The sequence below is a fragment of the Gopherus flavomarginatus genome, chromosome 6 (genome assembly GCF_025201925.1).
Source record: "Gopherus flavomarginatus isolate rGopFla2 chromosome 6, rGopFla2.mat.asm, whole genome shotgun sequence".
Taxonomy (NCBI): domain Eukaryota; kingdom Metazoa; phylum Chordata; order Testudines; family Testudinidae; genus Gopherus; species Gopherus flavomarginatus.
In genome coordinates, this window is record NC_066622.1 from 95,563,260 (window position 1) to 95,576,228 (window position 12,969).

Below are 12,969 nucleotides of genomic sequence, written 5' to 3' on the forward strand. Positions count from 1 at the left end.
AATCCTGCGGGGTCCACGTGAGAGAGAAATGGGCCAGATTTGCATCGCTTGGCACAACCAGCCAGCCTCTGCCCGAAAACAAGATGGCGGTACCGTCGGCCTTTGAGTCATATGCCCCGAAGCAACATGGCGGCGAAGTGCCTCATCCAGAGCAAGTGCCTACGCCCTCTCTCCGCGACCTTCACGGCAGGAGCCCGCCCGGAGGTCGCCTCTTTGCGCGTGCGCATTAGTGACGTCTTCCTTGCTGTGGCGCCGGAGACTCTGGCGGAGCACGTGCGGAGGGACGCACGTTTTAATTAACGTCAGCAGTAAGCGCCGTCGGCTCTTTCCGTTCAGTCCTGGGAGGCATGCGCAGTAGGGAGCCGCGGCAGCGTATGTGTGTGGGCTAAATGGGTTTGAAATGGCTCCAGTGAGGCCCAGCTTGGCCTGGCTCGGCTCAGGTATGATGGGTGCTCGCGGGGTTCGGCAGAAAGGCTCCGAAGGGAACGATGGGGGCCTCCGGCCCGGCCCGCCCCTGTAACAGGCCCGTCTAGGCAGGACGGGATCCCTGGGGGGTAGGCCCCGCTCCCGCGTTCAGGCCCCGCATTGTTGGCGGGGAGGAGCCGCGCGAAGCCACTTGCTTCGCCTGAGCCGTTACTGAGCAGATTCCATCCCTCAGAGGCCTTTGGCCTCGCTCAGTGCAGCGGGAGGCTTCCTCACGGCCACCTGCCCTCGGCTTCCCGCACCGAGACTCCCTCACTTGGACCTGCCCCCGCCCCCGCCGCCTCACAAGGGCGCGCGGAGACTCCCTCAGAGCAGCCCCTGCCGTGTTTGCTGTCCGTGTCCGTTCAGGGTGCAGGCCCAGGCTTCAGTACTTAGGGAGTTCGAGCATCGAGGTTACCGTGAGTTGCAGGGAGTGCCCCTTTCCTCCTTAGTTATTACCGGGACTCTGCGGGGTGGCTTTCGGGGCAGCGACTATCTTGTCTGTGTTTGTACAGGGCCCACCGTGCTAGGGTTCTGCTCTGTGCCTGGGCCCCGTGGTGCTACTGTAATACAAATCGCAATGAATAGTAATGTTCGGTAGACAAATTTACGTCCCAACCCTGTACACATGTATGTGAGTCATTCCTGTGAGATCAGTGGGACTGTCTGTACATAATTAAATACATAGTTAAATGAAAGTGTTAAAGCTGTAGTCATTTTGCAAATGCCTATTCAAGTTAGTAAATAGTCTGAATTGAAAAAGTCCAGGAACAGGTGGGGAGCGACAGATAACTCCTGTACTGACTCTAGCTAAGGGGGGGGGGAGTGGCAGGGGGGGAAGGAGGAGGGCATTTAAGCTTTCTCTCTGTGCCACAAGAACTGTTTGTATATTCACTGGGTTTACCACTTATTATTCACTTAGGGTGTCTACGCTGCCAAAAAAAAAAAAGTGTGTTCTTAACTCTTGGTAAAATAGCAGTGAAGGCAACTCAGGTTAACAGCATGAGTTCAACCTGACTTAACGTGCACTCCCAGAGACTAACAACTCTAGTTAAAAGCAGGATTGCTGTGTCTTCACTGCTATCTTAACCTTCCTATTTAAAGGTGTAAATATCTGAGTGTAACTTTCCAATTGTACTGCACAACAGAAGTGAGTTATGCCCAAAATTTATATATTGCATGTTCCTACTAACCATGTTTGGAGAGTGAGTGACTTTGAGCACAAAAATAATTTTTGCTTATTTAAAAATTGTGTTTTATTCTTCTGTGAAATCCCCCCAGATCTCATTAGAAACTTTAGTTTAATTCAGTTTTTAGCTTTTCCTGTACATTTAAATAGTTTTAGTTTTGTTGTCAGGATGTGGGGAGGGATAGCTCAGTGGTTTGAGCATTGGCCTGCTAAACCCCGGTTTGTGAGTTCAGTACTTGAGGAGGCCATTTAGGGGTCTGGGGCAAAAATCTGTCTGGGGATTGGTCCTGCCCTGAGCAGGGGGTTGAACTAGATGACTTTCTGAGTTCCCTTCCAACCCTGATATTCTGTGTTTCTATGAAGGGCTCTTCAATGTCTCAATGAGAGTAAGATCTCATTCTGTCATTTGTTAGATTGCACATTGATTTGACAGAGCTCAGAAGCCTTGCATGTTGAACACCAGACTCATGTATAAAAAGAAATCTTTGACCTAAGAATGGAATAGTTAAATGTTTGTGGAACATGTTTTAAAATACTGTTAATATTAGCTGAAATATTTATAACAGTAGCTGCTTATTCATCTTAATAGATCACAGTTATAGAAGATAAAACACTGAGGATTTTGCCTTCCATCATGGCTCAGTTTGGAGGACAGAAGAATCCCCCATGGGCTACTCAGTTTACAGCCACTGCAGTATCTCAGCCAGGTCAGTTTGTACATCATTTAATGTTTGAACCCTGACATCTAGTTAAATTGCAGATTCTACCGTTGTGCAGAATGATATAGTTCAGAGTAGCAGCCAGGTTAGTCTGTATCAGCAAAAAGAACAGGAATACTTGTGGCACCTTAGACCTGGTCTACACTCAGGGGTCGGTGTAAGATATGCAACTTCAGCTACGGGAATAGGGTAGATGAAGTCGACGTATTTTATTTTGAGTTACCTCCCATCCTCACGGTGCGGGATCGACGGCCACAGCTCCCCTGTCGACTCCGCTACCGCCGCTCGCCCTGGTGGAGTTCCAGAGTTGACGGAAGTGCGTTCGGGGATCGCTATATCACGTCTCATCTAGACGCGATATATCAATCCCCGATAGTTCGATCGATCGATTGGTGAGTAGTCTGGATGTACCCTTAGAGACTAACAAATTTATTTGAGCATAAGCTTTCGTGGGCTACAGCCCATTTCATAAATGCATACACTGGAACATACAGCAAGAAGATATTTATACAAAAATGATATAGTGCTAACATATTTATCAGACAAGTCAGTTAACATTTAAAGGTTCAGGGGGTAGCCGTGTTAGTCTGGATCTGTAAATGCAGCAAAGAATCCTGTGGCACCTTATAGACTAACAGACGTTTTCGAGCATGAGCTTTCGTGGGTGAATACCCGCTTCGTCAGATGCATCTGACGAAGCGGGTATTCACCCACGAAAGCTCATGCTCGAAAACGTCTGTTAGTCTATAAGGTGCCACAGGATTCTTTGCTGCATTTAAAGGTTGACTCTCTTAGATTTGAATGAAATAATAATGGTAATCAGTTAGGTATCTTAGTGAACAACTTAAGTCACTTATATCCAAAGTTGTGTAAAATGCATTTTTACAATGGTAATTCATCAAGATGAAATGTAAAAGGACTAGTAAAGGCTGATGGAATAACTGCTTGGAAATCCTAAGAGTTTCACTTTAAGGAAACTTCAACCAGTATCACTCAATATGATCTACACAATCAATATGATCTACACAATGGGTGTTTGCTTTTTGCTTATTACTGAATGTACTTGTATATTGTAAGTACTACTTCTTTGCGAATCGCTTGTATAGATTCCTATTCGTGGGATACGCTTGCACTCTCTGTGCAAACTGGAACCCTCTATCAAAGTTCCCTGCACCACAAGTCCTGTCTTGGTGTTCAAAAGAGTATTTTTCAATCATTGTGGCCAGTTATCTTAATGCAATTCTAAAATCCCCAGTCAAATTTCAGGCTAACTTGTTTGAAACTATGTCAACTGGCTGTATTTTGGGGTGGGATCTCTTCTAGCCGTAAAGGAGTATCAAGGTTCCCAAGCAGCAATGTGAATCTGAAGATTGCTATGTAGTAGTCAAAGGCCTGGTCTACACTACGCTGTTAAACCGATTTTAACAGCGTTAAATCGATTTAATGCTGCACCCGTCCACACTACACTGCTCTTTATATCGATTTAAAGGGCTCTTTAAATTGATTTCTGTACTCTTACAAAACGAGAGGAGTAACGCTAAAATCGATATTACTATATCGGATTAGGGTTAGTGTGGACGCAAATCGACGTTATTGGCCTCATTATTTTACAGTAGCTACCCACAGTGCACCGCTCCAGAAATCGACGTTAGCCTCGGACCATGGACGCACACCACCGAATTAATGTGCCTAGTGTGGATGCGCACAATCGACTTTATAATATCTGTTTTATAAAATCGGTTTAAGCTAATTCGAATTTATCCTGTAGTGTAGACGTAGCCAAAGAAATCAAGTGTTTTTGTACTTCTGTTGCTGTGGGCTTGCTAGGACCCAAGAGAGGAGACAGAGGCCCTCCAGAACTAAACATTGTGGGTTATTTCAGTATTAAGATTGCAAAGTCAAGCACGTGGAAGTTAAAAAAGTGCCGGAATTAAGGTTACTTTGCAACCTTAATTTGGTCCCCTTGTGCATATGTATTATGATACAGGCTTTAATTACACAATCACATACTATTTTATTCCACAGAGCCCCTGCCTCATTCAATGTGCAGGGTGGATGATGCTTAGTTAGTGAGCAAATAAGCAATATTTTGTTTTCCCATTATTCAGTGTGTGGCTTTAGTTTAGGCCTTTTTTACAGCACGCTATTCAAACTCGGCTCTAAAGACAGAATTATTAATTTTCTCATGGACTTTTCTGTGAAACTCATCAGTATAATATCAGTGTTTCATAAACACAAATTAATTTGTGTCTCAAATGTTCTGTGAAAGAGAGTATTTTCATCTCCATTTTACAAATGGGAAATTGAGACACTGAGTAAGATCAAAAGTATGCACTAATGTTATGTTATCAATTTGAGATGCTTAGGAATTGATTTTATAAGGTACTTAGCTTTATAGGTGACTGTCTATTCAAGCACAGCTCCCATTGACTTCAGCTGCTGCTGAGAGTGCTCAGCACTTTTACAAAAATGAGGTTCCAGGGTTTCAAGCTGGGCATCCAGAAAAAATAAGAAACATAGTTAGTGACCATCTCCGAAAAGTTTGGTTTAAGAGACTTGCTTAGCATCACGCAGGAACTTGGTGGCAGAGACAGAGATAGAATTCAGTTCTCCAAGGCAGCATTTAACTGTCTTAATCATGATACCTTTTTCTTTTGGCCATCACCTGTGTCATTTGTTACTCATCTTCCAACTTCTGTAACAAATGAGGCAGGAATTCTGCAGACAAGTCTCCTTCGCTAAACAGTCCTAATTCATCCTCAGAGAAGGTCCATTCTGTGCACTGGATGAGGCAGGGGTTCTGTGGAAAAATATAGTATGTGATCATGCAAGTGAAGACTCATTCCCAATGCATATTCACTAGGGGGCCAAATTAAGGTTACACAAACAACCTTAATTGGGGGCATTTCCTAACTTCCAAATACTTGACTTTAATGCAACCTTAATAATGGTCTTAGTATATTTTTTGTGTGTAATTTCCTGGCTTATTAAAAAAGCAAACTGAAAACACAATTTCTGTCACATGGCAGTGTGTTGACACCCACGTGGATCTTCACATTTGGAACCTTTAAATCCACCACTCAGACTAATGCCATTTGAGCTAATGCAGTAACTAATAGAAGATAACATACTATTTCTATATGGAGCAACAATAGAGGGAGATGGTATAACTGTGAAACCCATTGGCAAAGTATTTGCTGACAGCAGGAGGAATGTTGAGAATCAGGAATCTTTGGTTACATCCCAGGCTCTATAGGAGAATGTGTTCTTGGGAGCACAGACTTTTCTGCTTGTTCCCCACTCTTAAAGTTTAACCTCCTTTGCCCTGTTCCCTCAAACTTGTCCAGGTCCTTTTCTTCCCTGTACCAGGTTCCTTGTTCCAGTCCCATTCACCTATGAGGAAAGATTTAAAAAATAGGACATGTTCAGTTTTGAGAAAAGAAGATGAGGGGGGGTGGGGTGGTTAACAAGTCTTCACATATTCTAAGAACTGTTATAAAGACGACACTGATCAGTTCTCTGTGCCCACTGGAGGTAGGGACAAGAAATAATGGGCTTTATCTGTGGCAAGAGAGATTTGTTAGCTGTAAGGAAAAACTTGGTAACTATACCAGAAGTTATGTTCTGGAATAGGCTTCCAAGGGTATGTCGAGACTACCCGCCGTATTGGCACGTAGCGATCGATCTATCGGGGATCGATATATTGCATCTCATCTAGATGCGATATATCGATCCCCGAACGCGCTCCTGTCGACTCTGGAACTCCACCAGGGCAAGCGGCGGTAGCTGAGTCAACGGGGGAGCTGCGACCGTTAATCCTGTGCCGTGAGGACGGGAGGTCAGTCAAAATAAGATACGTCGACTTCAGCTATGCTATGCCCGTAGCTGAAGTTGCATATCTTACATCGACAACCTCTTCCCCTCCCTCCTCTCCCAAGTGTAGACCAGGCCAAAGAGAAGTTCTATTAGAGGTTTTTGAAAAGAAGTTTGGCCAAACATTTGTCAGGTCTGGTCTAGGTTTACTAGTTCTTGCCTCAGTGCAGGGGAATGGACTTGAATGACTTCTCAAAGTCTCTTGAAGCCCTACGTTGTTATGATATGATATTATGATCTTCTGGGGAGGAGCACAAGCACAGTGGACAGCCTCATTCCAAAGTGTACGCTGCTCAGCGTAACTGATCCCTCATGTGTTCAGTGTTAGCCTGCATACTTCAAAAGTGGTGAACACTTCCATTAGCTCGCTTTTCCTCTAAAGAGAATTCATATTCCTTTCTGTTTTGATCAAGAGGATGTAGAGGTTTAGATTCTTTGAAAGATGCTTTTGCATTTATTTTAGAGTCAGGCGCACCTGTATGACTCTCCTGCAATTCCTTTCATTCTAAATTCAATCCAGACATCTTAAAAGAACGGGACTTGAATAACTTCCTTAATTTGTCAATTCCACTGCTGATTTGGTTAAGATTGTCTTCCTTGCTTGGAGAAGAATATGTGCAGGAGGGGACAAATGGCTAGTCTTCTCTGCTTAAGTTTCAATTAGTGTCACTCTCTAGAGGGTTTTGGGAGTAGTTCATCCATCAACTTTGTGCTCAAGACCCATGTCCTTTGTGACTGTTGACTGCCTATGGAGGAGAACTGAGTACATTGTTGGTAATGATTGTCAGCACATCTGATGGTGCTCTTGATGATGTACTGTCACTCTTCCTCTTGAGTAGCACTCTCCCTCTCTTGTGTGGTTCTGTGGGGTCCCATCTTGTCATCTCCTCTTGCTTAACATGCATGTGATGTTGGGAGGAGACATGAGTTGCAATGTCTGCAATATGGTGATGAGACACAGCTTTGTGACTCCATCCTCACCGAGAATGTGCTTGCTTACATTACTCAGTATCTGGGTGAAATTGGAACATGTAATGAGCATCTGGGACCCCCTACTAATAGAAATAGCTAAGACTTAATTTGAAGAGGGCAGTCTTATCACTTTCATTAAAGCATTCAGTAGTCTAAATACTCGAGAAGCTATTGCTTTGCAGTACAGATTACTTTACTGGGAAAAGTCATAAAACTGCTGAGTCAGATAACAGCAATATGTGGATATGTCCCTTATAGCTAATACAAACACCATCATTCTCTTATCTCAAGGCCTGCATGGCAAAGATGAATACCTGGATAAACAGTAGTTGGATGAAGTTAAACCTTGGCACCACTCAGATCTCTTTGGAACGGACAGGCAAAATCTTGGAAGAACATGCTAACACTAACATGAATCTCTGGAGGACATCTGCCCCCAGATTGTCAAATTCAAGTGCAATGATCTACACCTTGTTGATGCCTTATACAGTCCGGAATCTCATATAGTGACAACTATAAAAAAGCTACTTTTGCTGTGCCCTATCCTATCTGATGCAGTCCAGGCTTTAACCTTCCATGTATTTGTGACTTGGAGGTTTGATTTATTGTAATTCAAGGTAACTTGTTAAGAAAGCACCAACATTGGGGAGAGAGACTTCTGGTGCAGAAATCAGTGACCCATCTCCTTACTAAAAGATTGATGAGAGTGCATTATCGCTGTACTTTGTTCACTTTCATAGCTACCTTTTGAATATAAAGTAAAAATTATGGTGATGTTCCAATAAACTTTGTGAAGACTTGTGCCCTGAAGTGGGAGACCTTTCATTGTGGACTCTGCTTGGGTAGTACTGAGCTAATATCCACAATTCAACTTATTTTTTTTCTTCAATCAGCATACTCAGGCAGGTTAACCTAGAAGCCCTGTCTCAGATTCAGTATCTTTCATGTTTTCACCTGATACTGAAAAGATTTTTTTAAGACTCTCCTTATTGTAATTAATCATTATAAAAACATCCTAAACTTTCTGATACTTGAAAGGACAGTATTAACTGTAATAAAAACTGTTGGAAGTTGGTCTCTCTCCCATCTTTTTTGGTTCTGTACACACATTTTCTTTAAACTTTTTTCTCTCTCCTGGTATCCTGTGAAAGAGAACCACATAAACAAGAATAACTTAGACTTCAGGGGAAACTGACTGTACAAAGAAAATACTGTCAAATGCACAGTCAAATGAAATAGAGATTCTTCTTTAGCTTTAGTTACCTGAGGAGTTTCTTACAATAATACTAAGGAGTCTATTTCCTGCTCTTTAGATGTGATGTTTTCAGTCCTTATGGGATCACTATTTGAGCCATTTGACGTTTCTCTTGATATAGTTAGAAGAAATGATGTGTTATTGACAGGGAGAATGGGTGAAATCCAAGGTCTTTATATGTTGTTCCATATAAATAAGAACGTCTTGTGCCACCATCCTGAATTTCTGACTTAAAAATATCTGGTGTATTTAGTTTTTTTGTTTTGTTTTTTAAACCTAAATCAAACCTTGTTTTTCCCCTCAAATCCTCAAGAATTACCTGTGGTGGTAGATGGTTATGCAGCCTATGTTACAAATATATTCTTAGTTACCTTTAGGTAGACCTCACACACTATTTGTAGCATATGGAGAGAATTCCACAGAAAACAGTCTTTATTTACTCTGATGTTGTCTAACTCAAGAACACTTTACATACAAACCTACTGTAAGGGTACAGATGTCTCAGTATCTGAACTCAAACACCAGTAAATCTAAGGCAGTAGCCTTTATGCATGAGAAATTTCTTTGTCTTTGAGATTTATGAATCTCAACAGAAACCCTTGAAAGAGTAGTAGTAGTATTCTCACTTCAGAGGGGTGGGGGGTGTTTAGACACAAATTAAATGACTTGGCCAAGTCACAGAGGAAGATTTTTGACAGAGTTAGAAATTGAATCTGGGTCTCTTGAATACCAATCCAGTGCCTTAGCCGCAAGACCATCATTATTCCATGGGTTTTTATGATTATGTAATGTCCAATAAGTGGGACTCTGTATGTGAGATTTTTGAAGGAGAAAGAGAAGCTATTTAAAAGTAAATGTAGTTAGTTGACATGATTTCTTATCTAGATGTGTACTTTTCCTCTTCTTTTCGAGTCTTCGGCTCTTTGTGCAAAGCAACTGGGCTGTGCTAGGGCTCCTTAAGTAATCCTAGGATCATACGAAGAGGGCATGCTTGCATAGCCCTAACACACTGCTGTTTTTAGAGGCTTCTACCTTGACACTTAAGGTCGCATAGGCATCCTGCAAATAGAGATCTATTTCTCCTTTCTCAGTCAACTTCTCCTGTTTCATTTTGTAGCAAAGATTTAGTCTGGTTTATTAATAAGGAAATGATTGTAATGTTACAAATTTAGAATTATTACTTCCCTACTTGCTTAATAAAGTGAATATGATGTCTTTTGTTTAAATATATAATTCTGTTAATTTTAAATAAAAATCCTAAAACTTTTAAATCTATGAAAAGTTAAAGGGATTCTGGCCTGGTCTGCTCACCTCTACAATCTTTAGGTGATATTTTGTAGTTCTGAGGATTCCTTTTTTTTCTGTATATTTTTTCCCTCATAACAAAAAAGACAAGCTCAAAGGAGGATTTGGTTCCCTTCGGATCCCGTTAATTCCACTCTGAAAAGCCTCCTCTTTCTGTATTTAATTAGTGAGCTGTAATTTGGCATCTGTAATGTAGATTTGAAAGTAGTTTTGGAACCTGTGAAATATTTTTCCAAGTAGAAACAGTGTTATCTGCAGAGGTAGTTCTTTCAGTTTCATTTCTTCTGTTCTGCTTTTACCAGCATGTGGCAAAATGCTTTACAAAATTTAACTAAAATCAACAAAGATGCAACTCTTTTTACAAAATTACAGTGGTAACAATTTCAGATTTTGCCCCTCAAATTTGCATAATAGAAATTATTAAAATATCCTGTGAGTTTCACAGACTTTCTAGTTAGATTTTTTTTAGGATTGGTTTACACTAGAAAGTGTTGGCATTTATAGCATTAGTTCATGCTCATACAACTTTGTCTACATGTGAATGTACCATTGTGAGCACACTAACTATAGCAGAGGTAGGCAGACTACAGCCCGCGGGCCATATCCAGCCCGTGGCACCCTCCTGCCCGGCCCCTGAGCTCCTGTCCTGGGAGGCTAGCCCCTGGTCCCTCCACTGCTGTATCGCTGCAGCCTCAGCTCACTCTGCTGCCAGCGCAATGCTTTGGGTGGCAGGCTGCGAGCTCCTTGGGCAGCACAGCTGCAGAGCCTGGCCTGACCTGGTGCTCCAGGCAGTGCGGTAAAGGGGCAGGGAGCAGGGGGATTGGAAAAAAGGCAGGGGAATGCCCTAAAGTGTAAGTAAATATTTTAAAAGATTCATTGCGCTGGTAATGACATCTATTTGTGCTCTCATTACTAAAACATGACGTCTTTCATCATCATCTCTTTTTCACAGGCACTTTTGTCCTAAATCAGAGCTAAGTCCTGAGAGTATGTGTGCATGCTATATGTGGTACCATGTTCTTGATTCCACCAAGAAAAATGTATCTGAAACAACACTGTTTGTCAGTCTGGCAGAATTGTGGTAACTGTCAGTGCTCTGTAACTACCATAAAAAAATAACATTTTTCACTTTGGGGTACCAGGGCAGAGCTTGCAAGGCTGAAGCTGTCCACCTTTTTGCCAATCATGAGCAGCAAAAATCTACAACTAATGCCTTACTAGCCACAGTAGTGCATCAAGGGCGGCCATGTAGCAGAATTGCTGCTGCTAGTGCAGCCAACCCCCTTACTGCAGAAGAGCTTGTTACAGAGGCACGAGTTCCAGCAACTTCTTTTGTTGCTGGAATAGAAACCTGGTGACTGTAGTATTATGGGTGTGGGTTCTATTTATTATGGATTCTAATTTAATATGAGGCAAAGCGTGATTTTTAAAGGCTTGCTTTTTAAATATTTGTTATCGTCTAGGGTAGAGAAGGAAGGAAATGGCAGCTGGGAGTCAAGATTCAGGAGTGCCCCTGCCCCTTGAGAGAGTTAGGAGTAGGCCAGGGGAAGAAAGCACTGGCATTAAGAGTAAGGATTCTTTTCTTGCCATGAAGAGAGTCTTAATGCATAACTGTTTGTTCTGTTTTCAGCTGCTCTTGGTGTTCAGCAGCCATCATTGCTTGGAGCTTCTCCTACAATATATACCCAGCAAACAGCATTGGCAGCAGCAGGCCTCACTACACAAACTCCAACCAACTATCAGCTAACTCAAACAGCTGCTTTGCAGCAACAAGCTGCAGCTGCAGCTGCTGCATTACAACAGGTAAGAAAATTGTATTTTAGGGGTGATTCTGCTGACTACACAAACTTTGTAATAGAGAAAACATTGGCTCTTCAAGCCTAAAGTAGCCTAACTTGAGGACCAGTAGAATAAAATGTGTTTGCCTTCCCTGTACAAACATGATCGATTTTTAGTGAACTGAGTTTTATTGTCAATAAGCGCCACATTGATTGTTCCAAATACTTCACAAAGCCACAATGCATAGTTTAGCAATATTTGACATAATTTCATGTTTTGTGACCTAGATATTTAATTATTTTGAGTGGCAGGATTAATGGATTATGTTTGATATTGTGGAACGCTGAGGTGATCCAGGATGAATTTTTAATTCTGAAGATCTTTGTTATAAGAATATTTGGTGGACTGTATTGATCAAGTTTTGTATTAGAAATGACCGAATTTGACAGTGTGTCCTCTGAAACAGATTTAGGCCAATTTATAAATATTAGATTTTGTATTTGTTTGTTTCCTAAGGGATTTAGCAGCTGGCTTGTAATTTCTGTTCATCAGCTGTCTTGCTTTTGTATGTTTTTCAGCAATATTCACAACCTCAGCAGACGCTCTATAGTGTACAACAACAGGTTTGTCTAATTCTTATTATGTACATCACAAATAACTTATGCTATAGTGTGCATGTCTTTGCAGGATTAGTCTCCAGAAACTACTTCTTACTGAATATTTTCTTTAAACAAACAATGTAAATAGTTTTGTTTTTATTTATGAAAGAGAATTTGAGTCTATCTTCACATCTATAGAAAAAAATCTCTAGAATAGGAGTTTACCTTTTGTGTAGCATGGGGAATTTGAAATACTGTGCCATGTATGTACAGTATAACCTCAGAGTTATGAACAAAGTTACAAACTGACCAGTCAACCACACACTTCATTTGAAACTGTAAGTATGCAGTCAGGCAGCAGCAGAGACAAGGGAGAGAAAAGCAAATACAGTACCGTATTAAACATAAACTACAAAAAAAAAGGAGAAGGCAGAAGTTTTCCTACATAAAGTTTCAAAGCTGTATTAAGTTAATGTTCAGTTGTAAACTTCTGAAAGAACAACCATGATGTTTTATTCAGAGTTATGAAGAACAACCTCTGTTCCTGAGGTGTTCATAACTCTGAGGTTCTACTGTATATGGTCCATGATAAATGCCGTGCTCTAAATATACCATGTAGTTCAACTGCTGGAATGCTTTTGTCTAAAGGGGTTCCCTGTTGCATGCATTGTTGTCATACCTGAAATTACAGTATTGTGAGAGAATACATGGATTGATAAATTACAGTCCTAACCCTTCCCAGCTGCTCAAACTGTCTCTTTTGAGACACTCCCTCAGATGTCCTAAATGTTAGTGATTTATGATGGTGAAACAGTC

General features: G+C 41.5%; 1 protein-coding gene across 2 annotated transcripts in view; it reads left to right on the top strand.

The window, feature by feature from the left end:
* Positions 1–312: 312 nt before the first annotated feature.
* Positions 313–12,969, top strand: part of CCAR1 (cell division cycle and apoptosis regulator 1) — a 40,520-nt gene continuing 27,863 nt past the window's right edge. For both annotated transcript variants that reach the window (XM_050959304.1, XM_050959305.1), the window contains exons 1-4: positions 313–440; positions 2,241–2,358; positions 11,406–11,578; positions 12,133–12,177. In XM_050959304.1, coding sequence (XP_050815261.1) covers positions 2,286–2,358; positions 11,406–11,578; positions 12,133–12,177 — 291 coding nt within the window. In that variant the 5' untranslated portion in view covers positions 313–440; positions 2,241–2,285. The remainder of the gene's footprint in view (positions 441–2,240; positions 2,359–11,405; positions 11,579–12,132; positions 12,178–12,969) is intronic.